Here is a 21,512-nt window from a genome sequence, read left to right on the forward strand (position 1 = left end):
AAAGTGTCTAACTGTGCCCCAATGAAGTCTAGAATCTGTACTGGTTGCAAATGGGATTTGTGAACACTGACTGTAATTCCCAGTAGGTCTGCTAACTGAATTAAATAATCTTGGGCCAGACACAAGTGATGCTTGTTGTGCGCAGCGAAGAGCCAGTCGTCCAGGTAAGGAAACACCTGAATACCCTGTAGCCTGAGGTGGGCCGCTACAACTGCCATTACCTTGGTGAACACCCTAGGGGCTGTGGTGAGACCAAAGGGTAGGGTCCTGAACTGATAGCGACTGGCTCCCAGCCAGAAGCACAGAAACCTCCTGGAGCTTCTGTGTATTTTGATGTGGTAGTAAGCATCCTAAAGGTCTAACAAGCACATCCAGTTGCACTCTCGGAGATAAGGTAGAATGGACTGTAGAGTGACCATCCGGAACTTCTGTTTTGCTACTGACAGGTTTAATGTTGACAGGTCTAGAATGGGCCTGAGGTCCCCCATCTTTTTTGGCACCAAAAAGAACCTTGAGTAGACGCCTAATCCAGACTGATATGGGGGGACCTTTTCGATGGCTTGTTTGAGAAGCAGCTTTGAAACCTCTAAAGCTGCGGCCTCCCTGTGAGCAGATGGAACATCCAGGAGATGTTCTGAACTGTTTGGAGGGGCAAATGAAAGGAATAGAGTAACCTTTGGATATTATCTGAAGAACCCAGCAATCTGTCATAATGGACTCCCATGCAGCTGGGTGTAAGTACAATCGTCCCCCAACTGCCTCCAGAGTAGGACAGTCGGGCAACCCCTCAGGGCTGCTGACTGGGTCTATCAGAAAAGGGTTCCCTAGACCCGACATTCCTGGGACCCCCTCTACCTCTGGGTCGGCGTTGATCTTGTCCCCCTCTGCCTCTGGAGGAATAGCTGTCCTGAGAATCCCGGGAAAACTGAGATTTTCGGAACCATATCTTCTGCCCTCTGATTCCTAGAGAAGGACCGCTGAGGGTTAGAGAAGTGGACTCAGATGGCAGACAAAGTTTTCCCGTCCTTTTTGCTCTGGACCAGTGTGTCACGTACTGTCTTCCCAAAGAGGGAAGAGCCGTCGTAGGGAGCGTTGATAAACGATGCCTTGAAAGGGTCCGCGAACTGACACAATCTGAGCCAGGCATGATGCCTCATGGCTATGCCTGTCCCAGCAGCTCCTTCCGTGGCATGGGAAAGTAGCTGCATAGATGTATTTGAGACCACCTTCAGAGTAGACATTTTCACAGAGAACAGCTGTTTGCCCTGCGGCGATAAAGACTCTGGGGGCAACTCAGCAAATTCCGAAGCAAGGTCCCGCTGAAGTCTAATCACATGTGCCAAATAATTCAGCGCATGGATAGAAAAAGTCACTGAAGAGTATACACGCTTCTCAAACCTATCCACCGACCTGGACTCCTTGTCTGGAGGGTGGACTAAGGAACTTTCCTGTGCTAGTTCCTTCTTTGTGGCCGCTGCAATCAACATAGCATGAACTGGGGCTCCTTTTGACCAGGGTTGTCTATCCGAAGGGGGAGATAAAACCTTGTCAGGACGTTTGGGGATGGGATCTACGGTGTCGGGCTCCTTCCATGCCCTCGTGGTGATGAGGTCCACCAAGGGGTCTGCTGGTGGGGACACCCAGGAAGTAGATGGGCCCGTGCCAAAGTCCTCCAGGAAAACTGACTCATCCCCAGAAGGTTTTGGGGCTGACCTCCCCTCTGGCGGAGGATTTCCATAATTTCTCTGAAGGAGACGTCTTCGGGAGGTGACCTGGGGGAACCTTCTCCCTCATCTAAGTCAGTGTCAGTGGTGAGGGACTCTGGGGAGACCAAGTGCCTCCCTTTTGCACTTGCGCTGGCCCTTTTCAGTGGGACTTTCAGAATGGGATCCCCGAGTCGCAGGTGTTTCCTCAGGGAAAATGACCTGGGGACCCTCTGGCACGGGCTGTCCCTGGGACAGGATGAAGGGAGTCACCAAATCCAGGGGGGCCTGGGTGGTATCCGAGGGAATGGGCTGGGGTCTCAACCCCTGTTAGAGAACCCTCTCCACCACTTTGAAAGCTGAGGGAGAAGTCCTCCCCGGATCCGAAGTGGGGACCGGAGCTGAAGACAGGGTAGCCTGAGGTCCGAGGGAATGGGTCAGGTCTGAAAGAGTTCGAGCCGAAGAATCCATTCCCCTGGGTCCGACTCCCTGTCCGTGGCTCAAGGTAACAGCCGGGGTCGAGGTTGGAGGAACTGTCTGTGCTGAGCTACCTGCTCCGAAGAACCTCGGATCCAAAAACCCAGAAGCGGAAGGAGAGATGGGGTGGAAAAGAGGCATGGAGGTCGCCCCTCCAGAGGGAGAGGGGCCTGGCAAGACTCCCATCTGAATTTGGGTCTGAAAAAATCTCTGCATCATCCTGTCAATATCCATGTCCAATAGGCTCAGAGTCGACCTCGAAGAGGCCACAGACTCTGATCTGGTTGTTCTGTGCAGAGGGGTGGAGGGCCTCGGGTCCTAATGTTCCAATGGCTCCGGTGAGAAACACGGTGACCAGAGCCGAGGAGGAACAGGCCTCATGGTCTTGGATGGAGGGCTGAGAAAGAGCTCCCTGTTTGGGGATCTCTTGCGATGCCCATCTTTCTTTTTCTCCCTTTCTTCTCTGTGTCTTTCCTTTTCCTTCTCTTTTTCTTTATCTTTGTCAGACTCGCTGACTGAAGATCTGTCCTTAGAGGACCCATCACCAGATGAAGAGGGAGGTTGAGTCCCTGTCTGGGGAGGTGCACTAGCGACCGACGCCGAGGCAGAATCCAGCATGGCAACAGGGAGAAGGCCTTTGGTAACTAGCTTGGCCTTACAATCCCTAAGGGCCCTGGGGTTGAAGCCCTGAACAGATAGCATACTGGGTGGATAAATGTGCCACTCCTAGACATATTACACACAAGAGTGTGACCATCAGCAGGGGAAAGATTATGGCCACACACTGTACATTTTTTGAACACAGGCTTTGGCTGATCAGCCATAGTCCTGCACTCAAAGGTAAAGGTACTACCTTCCCAACAAAAAAACACACATACACACACAGGTAGGGGAAGGGCAGGCCTGAGTACTATACTACTACAAAAAAACTTTTTTTTTTTTTTACACTAACGACCAATGCGTTGCTACAGAAGGGGAGGAAGGGTAATCCTACACAAGCACACTAGATATAACTAAATGTTTCCACTTACTATCCCTTTTTAGCTCAGAGCAAAGGAGACCACAATGCACACTACTGGCGCGGCAAACGAGATCTGAGGGAAGATAGGAGATGGTAGGGCATTATGGGTAAGGGGAGGAGCTCAGAGCTTGGAGCAGATGCTAGAAAAAGGTTGCCGGATCGGTTCCGATATGGATCCGTATACCCACAGGTTGCAGATAAAATTAAGTTAACTACTTCAGATCTGTAGTTTTTGGTTGCTTGAGAGTTACTATTAAAAATAGGCCTAACTAATACTGTACCCTATAATATACCATACATACCATAAACACTGTATTGATTTGATTTTAATATTGAAATACAGTAATTAAAAGCCTGGCTGGAATAATAATATTTTAAACTTATATTTCCACTAGAAAGCATGGCACACGGAACGGTTTTCAATGGAATGGAATTTAATTAATTCAACTGAGAGAGAGAGAGAGAGAGAGAGAGTGAGTGAATGTATGTGTAAAAGCAGAAGCGACTGTGTGTGTGAGAGATCAGAGAGATGCAGAGATGTATGAAAGCTGAAGAAAGTGTGTGTTTGAGATATCGGAGAGAGAAAGAGTGACTGAATGCATGTATTAAAGCAGAAGAGACTGTGTGAAAGAGATTGGAGATATGTATGAAAGCTGAAGAGTGCATGTGAGAGATCAGAGAGAAAGAGTGAGTGAATGCATGTATGAAAGCAGAAGTGACTGTGTGTGAGAAATCAGGGAGATGTATGAAAGCTGAAGTGTGTGTGTGTGTGTGTGTGTGTGTGTGTGTGTGTGTGTGTGTGTGAGAGAGAGAGATCAGAGAGCGAAAGAGGGAGTGAATGCATGTATGAAAGCTGAACAGACTGTGTGTGTGAGAGATCAAAGACAGAATGTTCAATCTGATGAAAACTGAGTGAGTGTGGAGCAAGAGTTGCCATTTTAGCAATTTGACTTGTTTGGCTTGACTTGTTTTCAGGTTGGGGAAAGAGGGAATTTATGCCTGTATTCCTTTTTAAAACTCTAAAAATGTAAGGTATTTTTCTGCGGGGAAAAACAGAAAGTGCAACACATGAAAATTGAATTGCTAATACTGTACTGTATTTCTTCGATTTTTTTTGCTGGTTGCTTGAGTTCCAGTTAAGTGAATGTTTACAGTTATGTATGCATGCAGGCTGAATGCTTATACTCCATGGACACAAATATCACATCAATCACTGAAGATCTGATGCTTTTATATTTATGCGTGGAAGCGGAAAAGGATATATAAATTCTAAAGCTTGTCTATTTTTATAGAGTACTTTCTGAGATGTGTCACTTTTTGCTGTTCACTTTTTCATCTGTACTTCTGAGTTTGCAATTCACATCCTTAGCTTTCTGCTGTGTTAAGAGGCCTGACCAAAAGTTTTTAATGGTCTTAAATTTTCCAATGGATTCAAGGCAAGCATGTGTTGTGCAAATCAGCCATACAGGGTACTGGCATGTGCAACCTAATCCAAAGTCTTTGGAAGTGTACAGTGCAGTATCCGCTAGAAGGCAGCCCAAAAGTGGCATTATCCTTGACCCCTCCCACCCCCAAGAAGGTTAGCAAGCATAAATTTCTCCCACTGCTGATCATTCATCACACAAACTACTCCTCAATCTTGGGTCACCAACAGTTCAGTTGAATACCTTGTTTCTGTACCAAAGGACCCCAAAATATTAAACTGACAACTTGTGTGGCTACTTAATCTAGAGTTGACTGTTTACTAATTCTAGACTTTGAGAACACAAAAATACATTCCCCCCTTCTTTTATGTTCAACTGCAGAGTTCTATATACTTTCAATGCCTGCCGACAAGTCTGCCTACTTCACACAATTATGACTGTTAAATATGCAACCTTTTGCCACTAGGTGCAAGGCAGTTAAACAAAGGAACTTGGTCCCACCAGAAAGCTACCCATCTTCATTGAATTCCACTGAAAAGGTGCACTTTGGAAACAGCTGACAAGGCTTAATACCACAACTTCTCAGATACATGCATATCTTCTTTCCTGTGCTACTACCCTTTCTACAAAAATGTAGTCTCCATCTTCATATGTTCAACAAGTCTGTCACTTTTGCATAGGTCAAAGCTACTCAGCAATTAGCAAAAGTTGTTCTGTGATCTAGGATAATTATCTCTCAGTCCTTCACTTGTAAACTGTGCCAGGAAGTCACTTAATCAGATCGTGCTCCGCTGTCATCATAAAAAGGCATGTGTTTGTCAGGTTGACCCATTAAATTAAAAAAAAAAAAAAATGAAGTTATGTCTTACCATAACGTTCCATCTGTGTTGTTCATCTTCTTTCATTCATCACTGATGGGTCGGTTCAGAGCCCTTGGAACCAAGTCGGCCTTTTTACTAAGTTCATGCCAGCCAAAAAACTCTCAAGCTAAGTCTCTATCCAGAATGCCCTTCTCCCTGTTACCTCAGATTGAGTTTGCTAGAGAAAAGGAAGTAAAGCCGAGACCACTTCTACACAACTATCCTAGGGCACCACTTAGACCCAAAGCATTCCCCCAAGAGTCTTTGGAGGGGGAAGGAGGATGGGAAGTGATGAATGAAAGAAGATGAACAACACAGCCCAAGTAGCTGCTGCACAGATGTCATCCATGGAAGCCCTGGAATGGAAAGCTACAGATGTTGCCACAGATCTAGTGGAGTGAGCTTTAACTTTTGGCATAGGATCATTACTGAGGAAATAGATGAAACGTATGCAGTCCCTTAGCCATTTTGATAAAGTAACCTTGGAAACCGTCTCTCCCATTCTGGGCCCAGAACAGGAGATGAAAAGCTGTTCAGATTTACGGACAGGTTTGGTCCTGTCTAGATAAAATTTCAATTGTCTATGTACGTCTAAAGAGTGAAGGCAGTACTCTCCTCTATTGGCAAAATTCGGAAAGAACACTGGTAGGTCAATGGTCTGGTTTATGGAGAATTCACAAACAACTTTGGAGAGAAAGGATGGATTCGTCCGAAGTGATACTCTGTCTTTAAGAAAGAACAGATAGGGCCTCTTGATACACAATGCCTGCAGCTCCAAGACTCTTCTGGCAGACATGATGGCTACCAGGAACAAGGATTTCCAAGACAAAAATTTTAGGTCACACTTCGCAGCAGGTTCAAAAGGTTTCTGAGTCAAAGACTGAAGGACTAGATTGAGGTTCCATGGGCTGTCTGATAGGAGGCCTGATATGTGAAGTCCCTTGAGGAATGCCTTGCAAATGCGTCGAGAGATAAGAGGGGTGCCATCTATACCATTGTGGAAACTGGAAATTGCCACTAGATGTACTAGTACAGTAGAGGCAGTGGCTCTATTATCAAAAAACCTAGCCAAGTATTGCAGCACTGCAGTAACTGGAGCCGAATACAGGTCTAACATTTATTCTTGGACCAGATGGAGAATCGTTTCCATTTACCTTGGTATAGTCTTCTGGTGGATGGTTTAGGAGAAGCCAGAATGATGCTTCAAACAGATGAGGAGAGATTAGCTTGCCTGGCTACTAGTGGAAGTGGAAGAAACCAAACTGTCAGCTTGAGACTGGACAGATTTGGGTGACTCAACCCTTGGGGGTGAGTAATCAGATCTGACAGAAGGTCCAGAATCCATGGCGGATATACTAGGTAAGGCCAAAGGAAGGGGAACTAAACTTATCAAGGCCAGAATGGGGCTATGGAGATCACTTTGCATCTCAACCGAAGAGCTTTCTTTAGAAATTGAGGAATGGGAGGATAAGCATAAAAAAGTCCCGTGGGCCAACCGTGGATCAAAGTATCCCTCGGTGACTTCCCTTCTGGGTAAGTAGGGCAAAATAGCTTGCTGCACTTGTTGTTTGATACAGAGGTGAAAAGATTGCAGCAGGGCTGGCCCCAGTGGCTGAAGATTGCTGAGGCCACCTCGGGGTTGAGGGACCACTCGTGAGGCATGAGGATGCATCTGCTCAGCTTGTCCGTAATCACTTTGGAGCTTCCCGGGATATGTGTTGCTATTAGGAAGTGGTTGGAAGCTATGGCCCAATGCCAAATTCTCATGGCTTCTGGACACAGGGGATAGGACTTGGTTCCTCCTTGCTTGTTGATGTACCAGACCACTGACATACTGTCTGACTGAATTGCAATTGTCCTGGAAGGGAGAGCTGAATGGAAGGCCTGCAACACTAACAACACAGCCCTCAGTTCCAGAACACTGATATGCAGGTGGAACTCTGAGGTGGACCATGTGCCTTGCACAGTCTTTCCCTGGAAATGGTCCCCACCCAATCAGGGAAGCATCCATGGTCACAATGGTTGTGGGCTGAGGAGACTGAAATGGATGACTCCAAAGTTCTACGTCTGGCCTCATCCACCAAAGCAGGTCCTGTTTGCAGGAGTTGGTTATTCAAATCTGGTAACTGAGGGGGTGATAGTTTGGGAACTATTGACACAGAAAGAGCCATTGCAGAATCTGCATGTGTAGCTTTTCTAGAGTCACTATTGGGATTGACGCTGCCATAGAACCTAGGGCCTGAAGAACTTCCCTTGCAGAAACAGTTGTTTGTGTGTATCACCCAGAGTTGAAGCCTTAATTGATGGAGTCTGTAAATTGGGAGTGATACCAGACAGGACTGAGTATTGAACATTACACCAATTTGTTGTGAGGGAACAAGGTTTGATTTCTCCCAATGTATTGTTATTCCCAATAATATGAGAGAGAGAGAGAGAGAGAGAGAGAGAGAGACAGACAAAGAGAGAAGAAGGAGCCAGTCGTCCAGATATGGAAACACCCAGAATCCTTTTGGTCTCAAGTGAGCTGTTACCACTGCCATGCATTTAGTGAACACTCTGGGGGCTGTAGAGAGATGGCACAGAATTGATAATGACTGGCTCCCAGCCAGAAGTGAAGCAGACTCCTGGAGTGTTTGTCCATCTTAGGTTCATAGGTTCATAGGTTCATACTAGGCTATCTGCCCTAGGGCATTTATAAGCCTAGCCAGAGTATGTTTGGCTTTCGCCACCCATTTTAAATTAATTTTGCTATGCCCTTTATCGAGGTTAGTATACTGTGCCTCTGTCTAACAGTGACACAGAAGTGATACCCGGGGTAAACCTACGATCTCCCATCCACTCATCAAGATTCCTCTTGAAAAGAGTCAATGAAGGACTCTGCCTAACCTGGACTGGGATTTTATTCCAGAGTGAAGGGAGCCTCTGGGTTATGAATCTGTCCCTCCAGCATGTCCTATTGATTTCAGTGCTGAGGTTCAAGTCTCTCGAGCATGTAGCTCGATGGGATTTGGATTTTTTTGAGGTGCAGCATGTCCCTTAATTCTGGGTTGGACATGGCCTTATACGTTAGGCACAGGTCACCTCTGAGCAGGCGGTATGCCACTGAGTAGAGCTGGAGTTTCTTTAACCGGGCAACATATGGCATCTGTTTGAGCCCTTTGATCCTCTTGGTGAGGTACTTTTGGGGTCTTTCCAGTTGCTGCAGGTGTTTGGTAAGGTACATCCCAAAAGGGGCATTGTACTCAATTATGGGCCTGATGAGGGATGAGTAAAGAGGCACGATGACCTCCCCTAATCTAGATGTGAATCCCTTCATGATTAGGTGGGCTATATAAAATGTTTTTCTAACCACTTTGGCCACGTGGTTGTCAAATGAGAGACTGCTATCAACTTGGGTCCCCAGGTCCCTAATTACTTCTTCTGTACTTAATGGATTACCACCTATGTGGTAATTTGTGGGCACTTTGTTTTTGCCAAAGGGGATGACTATACACTTTTTGGCATTTAGTTTGAGGCCATGGCTCTGGCACCAGTTGTCTGTTTCTACGAGGCCCTTTTGGAGGATGCTTGTGTCGGCTGGAGAGTCGATTATGGCACCCAGTTTGCAGTAATCTGCGAACTTGGTCAGCCACAGTCCTTCCATGTTGGCCTGTACCTCCGAGAAATATATACCAAACAAGAGAGGTCCCAGGACTGAGCCTTGTGGGACGCCACTTGTAACTGGTTTGGAGTCTGACATGGCTCCAGTAATTCTAACCATGTGGGTTCTGTCCTTGAGCCAGTTTGCAACCCATCTAGTGACATAGGGGTTTATATTTAAGCTGGTGAGCTTATCTATAATGCCCGAGTGGGGTATTGTATCGAAGGCTTTTGCGAGGTCCAGATAGGCTGTGTGGACCACCTTCCCTTCGTCAATGGCCTTGGTGACTGTTTCAAAGAAGTCAACCAGGTTTAAGAGGCAGGATCTGCCCTTAACAAAGCCAAACTGGGTAGGATCCAGTGTCTGTAGGTCCCCAATATCTTTATTTATGAGGTCCATGATGATCCTTTCCATAGCTTTGCAGACCAAGCTAGTCAGGCTTATGGGGCGATAGTTTCCAGGGTCCGTTGAGGCACCACCTTTGTGGAGAGGGACCACTGTTGCTGTACGCCACTCTTTGGGTACATATCCTGTAGTAAGGCTGAGATTGAACAGTAGTTTTATGTTTGGGTTTAGCTCTTCTTGGAGTTCATGTAGGACGCAGCCTGGGACACAGTCTGGTCCCATTGATGCTGTGTTTTTTGCTTTGGAGAGGGCGGCTCCCACCTGAGCATCTGAGATGTCAGGGGGGCAGCACTCTGCTGGGATAGATATTTGCCCTTTTGGTGGGGGGGGGTTTGCGCTGAACCTGTCAGCTAGGATGTTGGCAATGTCTGTAGGATCAGTGTATTTTTTGTCATTTTGGACTAATTCTGAGCATATCTGGGAATTCCCACCCAGGTTCCTAACATAACTAAAGAAAGCCTTGTGATTATCTTTAGTGTCCTGTGCAATTTTTCTCTCGAAGCTGGCCTTTGACGATTTTATGAGTGCCCTTAGTTTTTTGCTAATACTGATCAGAGATGCCTTCCCTTTTTGGGATTTTGCTCTATCATGTAGTAGCTTCCTCCTTCTATTGTATAGTTTGTTTATGGCTGGGGTCCACCAGACAGGTCGTCTGCCTTTGGAGGATTGGGTCTTGGTTTTATTTGGGATTGCATGATCCATGCAGTCCTGAAGGTGTTCATAGAATGAATTTATAAAGGATTCTGCGGTCTGGGCCGTATTTTCCACAGGCCCGGGGGCTTTGAAGGATTCCACCTCGGTTTTGAGGAGTGTGAAATTTGCTTTAGAGAAGTTTTTCACTGTGGTTTTCTGCGCAGGGGGTGGGGTCAGGATGTGAATATCCAGTGAGATCAGTTTATGGTCTGATCTTACCAGTGAAGGATACACTTCTGGTCTGGAGCATAGAGTCCCCATGTTGGTGATGATCAGGTCCAGTATGTTTTCCCCTCTTGTGGGAGTGGTAACAAGTTGTTCCATAGCATTTGAGTTTATGAATTCTAGGAACCTTTGGGCAAGGGTGTTGGAGCTAGAGTAATGCTCCCAATCTATGTTTGGGTAGTTGAAGTCACCCAATATAATGGTGTTCGGAGAGACCTTCATATTTTCCAGTGTTCTCAGGAAGGCCGAGTGGGGTTCCTGGGTTTGGGAGGGTGGTCTGTAGCAGGCTATAAACTGGAAGGCAGTTTTACCCACTGTTAGTTGCACATGGATGGTCTCTGATGCTTCGTGCTTTGCCACCAACCTGGAGGTGTGGGTATCTTTGATGAATATCGATACTCCCCCTCCTTTTGTGGTTCGGTCCAAGTTTTGGGGTCGAAAAGCATGGTATGAGGTATAACCTGGTAGTGCTGGGGTGCTCTCGGGACCCCTGAACCAGGTTTCTGTTACTGCACAGATATCGATGTTCTCCATGCTAAGGAGAGTTTCGAGTGCGTGCATCTTGAGGTTTAGACTTCTAGCGTTGAGTAGCATTACTCTTAGTTTCTTATCTCTTGTGATACCTATGGAGGTGGGTTTGTCTTTTGAGCCTTGCCTAAAAAAGGCACTATGTGGGTAGCAAGAGCCTTTGCCAATATCCGAAAGCCCAGGGGTGACAGGTGCAAGCCATCCCTAGCAAAGTATCGTGGCTTGTCGTGCATATCATCCCAAGCTGATAGGCATTGGATCCCCTTTGAATGACACCAATACTTAAGCCAATTGTTGAAATTGATCATCTTGTCTTCATACTGTGGCATCATTCTTGGTGAGGGTAAGATGCTACTCAAGGTCAGGGTCATACCAGCCTGGGCTACATGCTCAGAGAGCTCCTCTATGTCTCTTTTCGTGTAGTCCAGGGAGGTACGTCTCAGGTCATTCACACCAGCATGGACAATGACTGAGTCATATTTGTACTTGCCTTGGAGTGACCTGAGTGCTTGTGTTATGTGGCGGATCCTAGCGCCAGACAGGCTGCTCACCGTGACCTTCTCCTTGTTCAGCCTGGTGAGCGGGACGTCAGTGTGCCTGACGATAGAGTCACCTATTACAAGTGTATCAGATGTGTTGTTTAGCCTTAAGGGCTGTGACTGTTCGGCACACTGGCTTTGTGAGATGTGTTGCACGTGTTTTTTTTGGGGTAGCGGTTGCTTGGGTGTCTGCTTTGGAGGTCTCTGCTGCTTAGGCAGATCTTTATTTAGAGCCTCAGAGTATGTTTTTGTGTGATTATGTGTTTGGTTTGCTGTCGTGGTAGGTCTATGTGAGACTGGAATTGTAGTAATACGCATCCCACAGATCAGAGCACATCCAATCACCTTCTCTTAAAAAGGGGAGAATGGACTGAACTGTGGCCATCCGGAATTTGGTTTGGGTGACAGACTCGTTTAAGCTGCTGAGATCCAAAATGGGTCCTCCAGTCCCCTGTCTTTTCTGGCAACAAAAAGAATCTCGAGTAAAATCTGGATCCACGTTGGTCTGGTGGGACTGGTTGGATGACGCTTTTTTGAAACAGCTTTATAATTTCTGAAGCTGCTTCTTCCCTTTGGCTGGGTGGAAAGCTGGGAAGTTTTCTTGGGAAATTCATCTGGCAAGAAAGGGGAATGGTGTAACCTCTGGTGATAATGCTCTGCACCCAACGATTGGTGGTGATGGATTGCCAGGCAGCTTGGTGCAGAGAGAAACGACCCCTGACTGCTTCCAGAGGTAAGCAATTGGGCTGCTCCTCAGGAGCACTGATAAGGTTGTGCAGAGAAGGAATCCCTGGAGCCCTGATTACGAGAAACCCCTCTGCCTCTATAGGGACGTCTTCTGGAATCGTTACCCCCTCTGTCTCTGGGAGTATCACCACCACGTGCGGCACAGAAGCGACCCTGACATTTCTTATGTCACATCTTTCCACTCCTCTGATTCCTGGAGAATGTATGTTGAGGGTTGGAAAACCATAGGCCTAAGGCAGACAGGGTCTTTCCGTCTTGCTCGCACCTGGCTAGCGTGTCCTTCACTTTGGAGCCAAAAAGGGACGAAGCTTCAGAAAGGAAGACTTGAAGGGGTCCGCGAGGTCACAAATGCACATCCAGGCATGACACCTCATAACAATGCCAGAACCCGCTGCTCTAGCCACCCCTTTGGTTGCATGTGACAGCAACCTCATGGACGAGTTGGATATGGATTCCAGGGTTGCGAGCTGCAAAGCCACTTTGTCCCTAACCTTATCAGACAACTGTCCTGCGAGCATCCCAGGGAGTTCAGAGATCAAGTTCATCTGGAGTCTCGTAAAATGTGCCAAATAATTCAGGGACTGTATGGCAAAGGTCCCTGATGCAAAAACACACTTCCCAAGTCTGTCCACCGCCCGGGACTCCCTGTTGGGTGGGTGAACAACAGGACTTTCCTCAGCCAAGTCCTTTTTTGTGGGCACCACCACCATAGCATCAACTGGTAACCCTTTGGACCAATGCGGGTTCTACTCAGGAGGGGAAAGAATTTTGTCTGGTCTCCGAGGGATCACCTCAATGTAATTGGAGTTCTTCCAAGCGCCCTGCACAGCGAGGTGGATGAGCTCATCGGCAGAAGGGGTCACACAAGAGGTAGAAGGCCAAGCACAAAAATCCTGCAGGAACATGGACTCCTCAGATGAAGGGCTAGAGGGCTTCCAGTCACCTCTCTGCTTTAACATTTCCAGAAGGTCTCCAAAGGAGACCTCATCAGGAGGTGACCGTGGGGACCCTTCACCATCATCATAATCCATGTCTTCTGTTAAGGACTCCTCAAGTGAGTCCATGTGCTTCCTCTTGCACATCTTCTTTCGAGAGGGCTCCTCAGTGGGGGTCTCTGAGGAGGACTTGGAAGAGTGGATACCCTGAACAGGGGTGTCCTGTGGCTTCTCTGCCCGGTGCCCCGGGGGTGGTATGTGACAGCTGTAGCTCAGTGGGTGAAAACTGGGGTTCCGACATCAAAGAAGTGCTGCCAGAAGCAAGAGCCCTCTCCATCGTGTGGAAGGCAGGCCTGCCCAAAGAGGGATGGGAGCCCGGAACCAAGAAAGACAACCTTGGGACCGGAGTCACATCCTGCTCAGGTGAATCCGCCCCCAAAGATGGAGCCTCAAGTAGGATTGGCGTGGACGCAGCTATTGGCACTGAGGAGAGAGTTGACTCCATACCCCGGGCCAAAGCGCCTGTCCCCCAATCCCCAGTTTGAGGAAGGACTGGTTCAGCGGGAACCAAAGACCAAAGGGACAAACTCGGAGCTGGCGTGAGGTGCACCATAGGCACCAACGTGATGGGTTCCAAGAAAGATGTCGAGCAGAAGGCTTTGGAACTGGGATAGTCGAAGGAGGAGTGTAAGATGGAGTCTGTGGTTAAGGCAACCTAAGTCCTGCAGGTGGATGGGTCTTAGAAAGTGAAGGAATACCCCTGGCTAACAACAGCTGGTCTACAAGATGTACCGCGTTGTGTTCAGAAAGGCTCCTGGTGGATCTAGTGGATACTCTAGACATGGAGTTTGATGAAGGGGCTTTACGCTTGGCCCAGATATGGATCTACGAAGGGGGAGTATTGGGGTCTGTGGTGCAAGGTCTGCCGGCACTGAAGTCTCTAGTTTCAAGACCAGAAGTAAAGGGGTCAAATCCAGTCAGGTCAGTACAATGCTTGGTGCAGAAGTGGCACTCAGAGCTGAAACAGTCTGTTCCAAAATGGAAGCTAATGATGTAGTCGAAGGTGTGCCCTGAGCCAAAGTGACCACAGGTGCCGAAGTCAAAATAGGTATAGTAAGGTCTATGATCAGTGCCGGAGGCAGGACTGTTGCCAAAACGGCCGCCGGTATCAATGGTTTTGAGATGGTTGGAACCAAAGAAGACGGAGCCGAGGAAGCTGAGTTATGCTCCGAAGATAACTTTGGGACCTTTGATTTCCCAGACTTGCTCTGATCACCTGATGGTGAAGAAGAACAGAGTGGGATATCTTTTTGCCCTTAAGAGGGGTTTAGACCTTAATGCAGAAATGTCCTCTGGGAAGGGAGACTCGAGTAACCCTTTCAGAATGAGTTTATTTTTGCGCTATTAAGAGTGCATTGACAAACTCTGACAAATATCACATGGCAGTTGCACTGAAAGGTGGGACACTCCCAAACAGTATACACAGTCATCATGAGAATCAGTGTTGGATAACTTGCCCTAAAACCTGAAGTACCCTTCTTATCCGACATCTTGATAGAGAGAAAACAGCACAGGCCAACTGTAAAAAAAAACAACTATAATCAAAAGTTAACTCCATTCAAAAACGTCACATATATAACAATATACTGGTATGATAGAGAAAAGAAAAGAACCACCTGTATAAAAGACAGATAATAGGTTAAACAATACAAACTATGGTACTGAAGAAATATCACAAGGGTAAGGGAGGAAGGCCGTATCAACAATGGTACTTGAAAGTGTACCAATGGTAACTATGGGAAGAGAGGAAAAACTAAGGTCAGACAGAAGAAAAGACACTAGAAAAACTAATCGCTTAATAAAATATAAAGATATCCAAAATTTTTCACAGTAAATATCAAAAAAGTTTCATTTAGCTGAGAGCTTGGCTGAAATGCGGTTTTATGGCTACGTGGCAAACAAGATCTGAGGTAACAGGGAGAAGGGCATTCTGGATAGAGACTTACGTTGAGAGTGTTTTGGCTGGTGCGAGCTTGGTAAAAAGGCTAACTCAGTTCCGAGGGCTCGGAACCAAACCCATCAGTGATGAATGGAAAAAGATTAGCAACATCAGATCAAAAATTAGCAGACAAAGTCCCTCCAACACACACACACACACACACACACACACACACACACACACACGTGCGTGCACACTCAGACACACGTGTGCAGAAAAGTGCACATATTCTGATCATTATGCCTTTCCTTCAACCTGTTTTGATAGCTAGAGATGGTGAGTGTGTTTTACATCGAAGGGAGGATGGTCAAACAAAGTAAGTAATCTTAACACAATTTTCTGGAAATTAGCAGCACAGTTTTTCTATTTATCAACAGAAACAACAGCCAAAGAGCAACCCTTTGCTGTCAAGTTCCAACAGTTTTCTCCCAGAGCTATACCATATATTGTCTTACCTTCAGATCCAACAGTCTGACATTTCTGTTCTGGCATAGCCCTTGTATCAGAAGCTTGACACCTAAGAAAGATGTATATTACTAAATTTTAAGTTATCATCGCTGGAAAACAATGACAGCATTTCCAAACACCCGACTCAGTTTCTGTAAATAAAAACGACCAACAAAAACACCTGCCTTTTTTTTTTTGTACATTACAGAAAAAGTACCTACCATAACAGCAGATGCTCGAATAGATCATTGTTGCAATAGCATAGGCTACATGGACAACCTGCCAAGGACTAGAGTGGCTTGGGGCCAAAACTTCAGAGAGCTTTCTTGCCTCAGATCAGGGAGACTAGATACCTAACAGGTAGACATTTGCTAGAAAAAGAAAAGCACATATATCCACAACAGGGCAAAAACTGCAAAGGAAGTTATTTATTTGTTTACGTTGATCAGGAAGGTCAGACTGGGCAAAGCCAATTTTCAGTAGAGGCTCACAGAGGAAAGCTCTAGGAAATACATTTAAGATATTCATAAAAGAACAAATTACTTACCAAGTTACATTACAAAGACAGCACTTTTAGACATCAAGATACAAACAGGTAATGACAGTATACAAACATAAAACATGTGTTTCTTCTATGGCAATATTATACATGATAATAAATTCTAAAGTATAAAACATTTAGTATGGAACAGTTCAAGTGCAATACATATGATAAGCAGGCATTATATATGACTTATAAGACACTGGTAAGGAGAGTTGCAGTAGATGCTAGGAATAAATAAAACTTTGGTAAGAAGTATGAAACATTAGGCAGTAGGTAGATAACAGCTAAAACTAGACGAGGAGGAGGAGAGGCATTTTACAGCTGGTGCAAGAATCATAGGGGTAAGAATACTAAGGTACATAGTGACACAGAACCTGACAGTGATAGAAAGTACTTGAAGTGGGAAGGTAAGAAAGAATTTGAAATGTAAAATGGGGATTAAGACAGGAAGGCATCTGAAGAGGAAGGCAAACAGAGGTTATAAATCAGCTGACAAAGGAAAATGGACTTACCCAGATGAACAGCATGTGCACAACCACGTGTGGTTGAGGTGATGTTTTAGTAAGTGCTTGAATGTGAAAAGTTTCAGGGTCTGTTTTACATAGGTTGGGATGGGATTTCAAAGATTAGACAAGTAACAGGAGTATAAGTCACCTGCTAATTTATTAGACTCTGTTGCCTTACCAAGAGTGGGTAGTACTGCAGAGTATCTTTTAGTGATGGACATTTTTCTGGTGCATGCATAACAGTATCTCCAATACTAAGTTGTGAGCTGAACAGCCCAAGACAGTTTCATGTGTTTTGGGAGATGGCAAATTTTAAAAATTCCCTCTGGAGTATTCGGTCAAAAATATTGGGTAAGCAAATGGCTGCAACTAAAGACATGATTTTTTAAAGCTGGGACACAGGATCTGAATTGCCTAGACATAGTAAGGCCTTATTAAGTTTAATTCTGTTGGCTCCTAAAAACCAATTACTAGAAAATGAAAATCAGAGTCTAAACCAGCTGTTCGTGAAGTACTGAATATTATAAAAAAATAAAAGAACTGGAAGATTGATCTTTAGAAAAGAGAAAGAGCAAATTAAATAGAAAAAAAAAACAAATTGTGAGAGTAATACATGCATAATAATGTTCAGGAAGAGTGAAGTTTAAGGGGAAGGCAGGAATTCATCAATTTATGTAATGCTGGACTGATAATTACAAATATGTAAATACATGCAAATGGAGAAAAAATGTTAACATGATTTGATTTCTTGTTGTTGTTGTTGTAGGTTTGCCTATGCCTTAAGTGATAAATTAAAAAAGGTGTTAAAAAAGAATCTGCATTCAAAATCCCACTCTCACCTTATTTCTTGCACCCCCCCTTCTTCATCATCATCCCTTTCCACTTTGAATTATAACCTGCTTCATCCCTTTCCACTTTGAATTATAACTTTCTGCTCATGTTGCATATGTAAGCCTTAACTGTGTAGCTCTACAACATCCCTTCACATCAGATAATTGTAAACCACCTTGTTCTATTTGTAGGATAAGCTTATCCCATTAACTCTTGCTCTCTTCCCCTCCCAGAAAAATTCCTTCAACTCTTTATTGTCCACAATTTCTCCACTGATTGAAAAAATACAACTAATATGGAAATAAAACAAAAGGGACATTTTCACTGTTTGTATCTTACTATCCATATCGATAAACAACAGCTTCTAGTTTCTCAGTTTTTCTGTTATGCTTTTAGTTTCTTCCCACATATCCTTTTCTGCCATAACAGAAGCATTTTTAATCCATGCTCCTAAATACTTTTTCTTATTGTGTCCCCATAAATATGGGTATTACTAACCAGTTTGTGAGTTAGTACATGATTTATAGCTACAGCCTTTATCTTCATTAATTTTATATCCTGAAAAGACTTGAAACTGTCTCAGAATTTTCCAAAACACTGAGATGTCTATATCTGGACTTATCAAGTATAAAATAATTTAATCTTCTTGATCAGAATGCCAGTTACATCCTTGAATTTCCCAGTATGTTATTTTCTATGCCAAAAGCTGTAAATATAAAACAGATAATAAAGGGAAAAGGATACCCATCCCTGGTTCCTCTGCTCAAACACAACTTATCAGATGGGAACCTTCACACTAATTCTTGCCTCTGATCATTCATATATCCTCCTAATTATCCTTATTCTTGTACCAGGGAATACAAATGCTTTTACTGCCCTACTCACAATCTCAGCTTACTCTGTTGAATGTTTTTGATTGCATCAAGACTCAACAACAGCAGTATTTTCGCACATTCTGATGCCCCCTGGATCATCATTGTTCTATTAATGTTGTCAAATGTTTGCCTCCCCTCCACAAAACTGCAATGATCCACATTTATCAGTCTTGGCAACGCAAACACTTTATAATCAATGGTACAGATTCAATAAAGCCTCTACTACGCACTAAAACTTTGTGCACGTCACACTATGATGTTCACATGATAGCACGTTGTTTTGTATTTAGTAAGCGGCTCTACACGCTGTGTAGAGCCGTGGAAACACGGCAAACATCATGGCATACTAATTACTGCATAAGCATCTGAACTGTATGCTAATCAACCAATCCAAGATGGAGAAGCTAGTCAACAAGCTATAAAGCAATCGTGTAGACTCAGTGCAGGTTCTGTGTGCAAATTCCAAAACCTTTTAGAGTACAGCTACTAAAGCACGCAGAAACAATGTTAGGGACTGATACTCATCTTATATATTTGTATGTGCAACGGGCCCAATTATATGCTGCTGCTGCTAATAGACCTCGACCAAGAAGGGGAAGGGTGTAGACGGAAGGAGGTGGAAATTGTACAGTGCTACAGAGTGGATAGAGACACACTACAGGAACTCTGCAACCTCTGTCATCCTCAACTGACACCAAGGGCAAACCAAGGGGAACCAACACCTGTGCAGACTAAGGTATGTGTAGCACTTAGAATATTAGCTACAAGAATCTTTCAGAGACTAACAGGGGATATATGCTGGTAGGTCACAGGTATCAGCATCCAGGATCCTACATCAATTCCTGAATGCTATGCTACAACATGCCAATGACTACATACTTTTTCCCCATACACCCATGGAAAAGCTACAGCTGTGCAGGATTTCTACCCTGTAGCACACTACCCTGAAGTCTTGGGTGCCACAGATCACATGCACATTGAAATCAAAGCACCACCCAGGGAACAGGGAAGGGTGTACATAAACAGAAAGGGATTCCACTCCATTAACTGTCAGGTCATGTGTAATGCTAAGGAGAATCATCCTGAATGTATGTGCTAGTAACCCAAGCAGTTGCCACGATTCCTATATCTGACACAACTCTCAACTCTATCAGAGCTTTTCTAGGGGGGATATCTTACAGGTTCAGTTACTGGGGGATGCAGATTATGCACTTGAGCAGCGGATGATGATGCCCATCAGAAATGCACACATACACCCACCAAAGAACACTATAATGAGGCACATGCTCAAACAAGAAATATCACTGAGCATGTGTTTGGGATGCTGAAGTCATGGTTCCAGTCCCTAGATACATCTGCGGGAGCCCTGCAGTACAATCCCCATACTTCTGCTGAAATTTTCACCGTCTGTGCCATCTTTCACAATATTATTCTAAGAAAACAGCTTCAGCAGGAACACCATGCGGGAAAGGGTAAACATCCCACAACCACTGGCAAGGTCACCACACACAGGTGAGAAGTCAGAAAGGGAAAGTACAGTTGTGTACCTACCATAAATGTAGATGAGTGTATTCACTGTTGCAGTCATTACACTCGGGTTATCCACCGGCAGGCTACCCACAGTCGGCCCGAGTTCCAAAGTCTTGGTCTGGCATCGGTTGATGTCGCCTCTTCACTGACATCAGTGCACCAGGGGTATAAAAGATGCAACAGATGCCATTTTCTTCAGTTTTTCATGCCCCAGATGTCAGGTGCCCCCAGATAGGAAGGCTGGAAAAATAAAATTATGCCAAAAAGCATGCATGAAATAATATAAATATTTACTTCATCTACAAGCAAATACACCACACAGGTTGTATAGAGTTGAGAAGTACAGAGAAGTCCCAGCAAAGTAAAGGGGGATGGTGGGTGGGTAACCTGGACTGCAACAGTGAATACACTCGAACATCTCCATTTATGGTAGGTACACAACTGTACTATGTTCATCATGTTTCACTGTTGCATTCATTACACTTGGGTTGAATCCCAAAGCTGAGGTTGGGTGGCTGGGTCTAGATTGGATTTGGAGAGGCTACCAGGCCCTGCAGGACTGCAGTGGCAAAGCCTGCTCTGGATTTAGAGTAGAGAGACAAGTGGTAGTGCTTGGTGAAAGTGTGCACTGAGCTCCAGGTTGCAGCTTCTAAAATGTCTTTGGTTGGTACTCCTCTGAGAAAGGCTGCTGAAGTGGCTGTTGCTCTGGTAGAATGTGACCTAATGACCTTAGGTACTGATTTGCCGTGTTGTGCATAACAGAAGCGGATGCAGTGTCCTATCCATTTTGAAATTGTCTGCTTTGTGATAGGTTTTCCTTGTGATCCTAAAGCATAGGCTACAAACAGTTGCTCAGTTTTTCTGAAATCTTTTGTTTTGTCCAGGTAGAATCGTAGCTGTCTGTGTATATCCAAAGCGTGCAGAAGTTTTTCCCCTTTATTCTGGGGATTTGGGTAGAAAGTTGGTAAATGAATGGTCTGGTTCAGGGCCACATTGGAAACTACTTTTGGCATGAATGTTGGGTTTGTCCTGAGAGAAACCCTGTCCTGGTGAAAAATGATGAAAGGTTCCACAGCCATTAATGCCTGTAACTCTGATACTCTTCTTGCTGAAGTTATTGCTAGGAGCAGAGCAGTTTTCCATGATAAGAATTTTATATCAACTGTGCTGGCTGGTTCAAAAGGAGGCAGCGTCAGTTTTTCTAAAACAAAATTGAGATCCCAAGTTGGTACTGGTGCTCTCCTTGGGGGTCTTATGTTTTTTGCTCCTCTGAGGTACCGTCTTAGTAGAGGATGTGAAAAAAATAGGAGGTTCTGTATTGTAATGAGCTGAAATGGCAGAGGCATGGATTTTAATTGATGAGAAAGATAGGCCTTTGTCCAGCATCTCAGTTAAGTATTGTAAAATCTGAGGTATATTTGGAACAAGTGGGTTGAGCCCTTGTGCCTGGCTCCAAGCAGAGAATCTCTTCCATTTTTCTGCATAAGATTTCCTAGTGCTGGGCCTCCTGGCTTCTAAAATGACATCCATAACAGCTTTAGAGAGAGGTGCAGTCTGAGTGGCTACAATATCTGCCATGCTGC

The 21,512-nt window shown here is 45.0% G+C and overlaps 1 protein-coding gene across 3 annotated transcripts in view; it reads right to left on the minus strand.

Moving 5' to 3' along the window:
- Nucleotides 1–21,512, minus strand: part of LRRC45 (leucine rich repeat containing 45) — a 1,637,099-nt gene that overhangs the window by 1,354,880 nt on the left and 260,707 nt on the right. For all 3 annotated transcript variants that reach the window (XM_044068217.1, XM_044068216.1, XM_044068218.1), the window contains one exon: nucleotides 15,652–15,713. In XM_044068217.1, coding sequence (XP_043924152.1) covers nucleotides 15,652–15,713 — 62 coding nt within the window. The remainder of the gene's footprint in view (nucleotides 1–15,651; nucleotides 15,714–21,512) is intronic.

The sequence above is a fragment of the Protopterus annectens genome, chromosome 4.part0 (assembly GCF_019279795.1).
Source record: "Protopterus annectens isolate FY-2018-M chromosome 4.part0, PAN1.0, whole genome shotgun sequence".
Classification (NCBI taxonomy): domain Eukaryota; kingdom Metazoa; phylum Chordata; order Ceratodontiformes; family Protopteridae; genus Protopterus; species Protopterus annectens.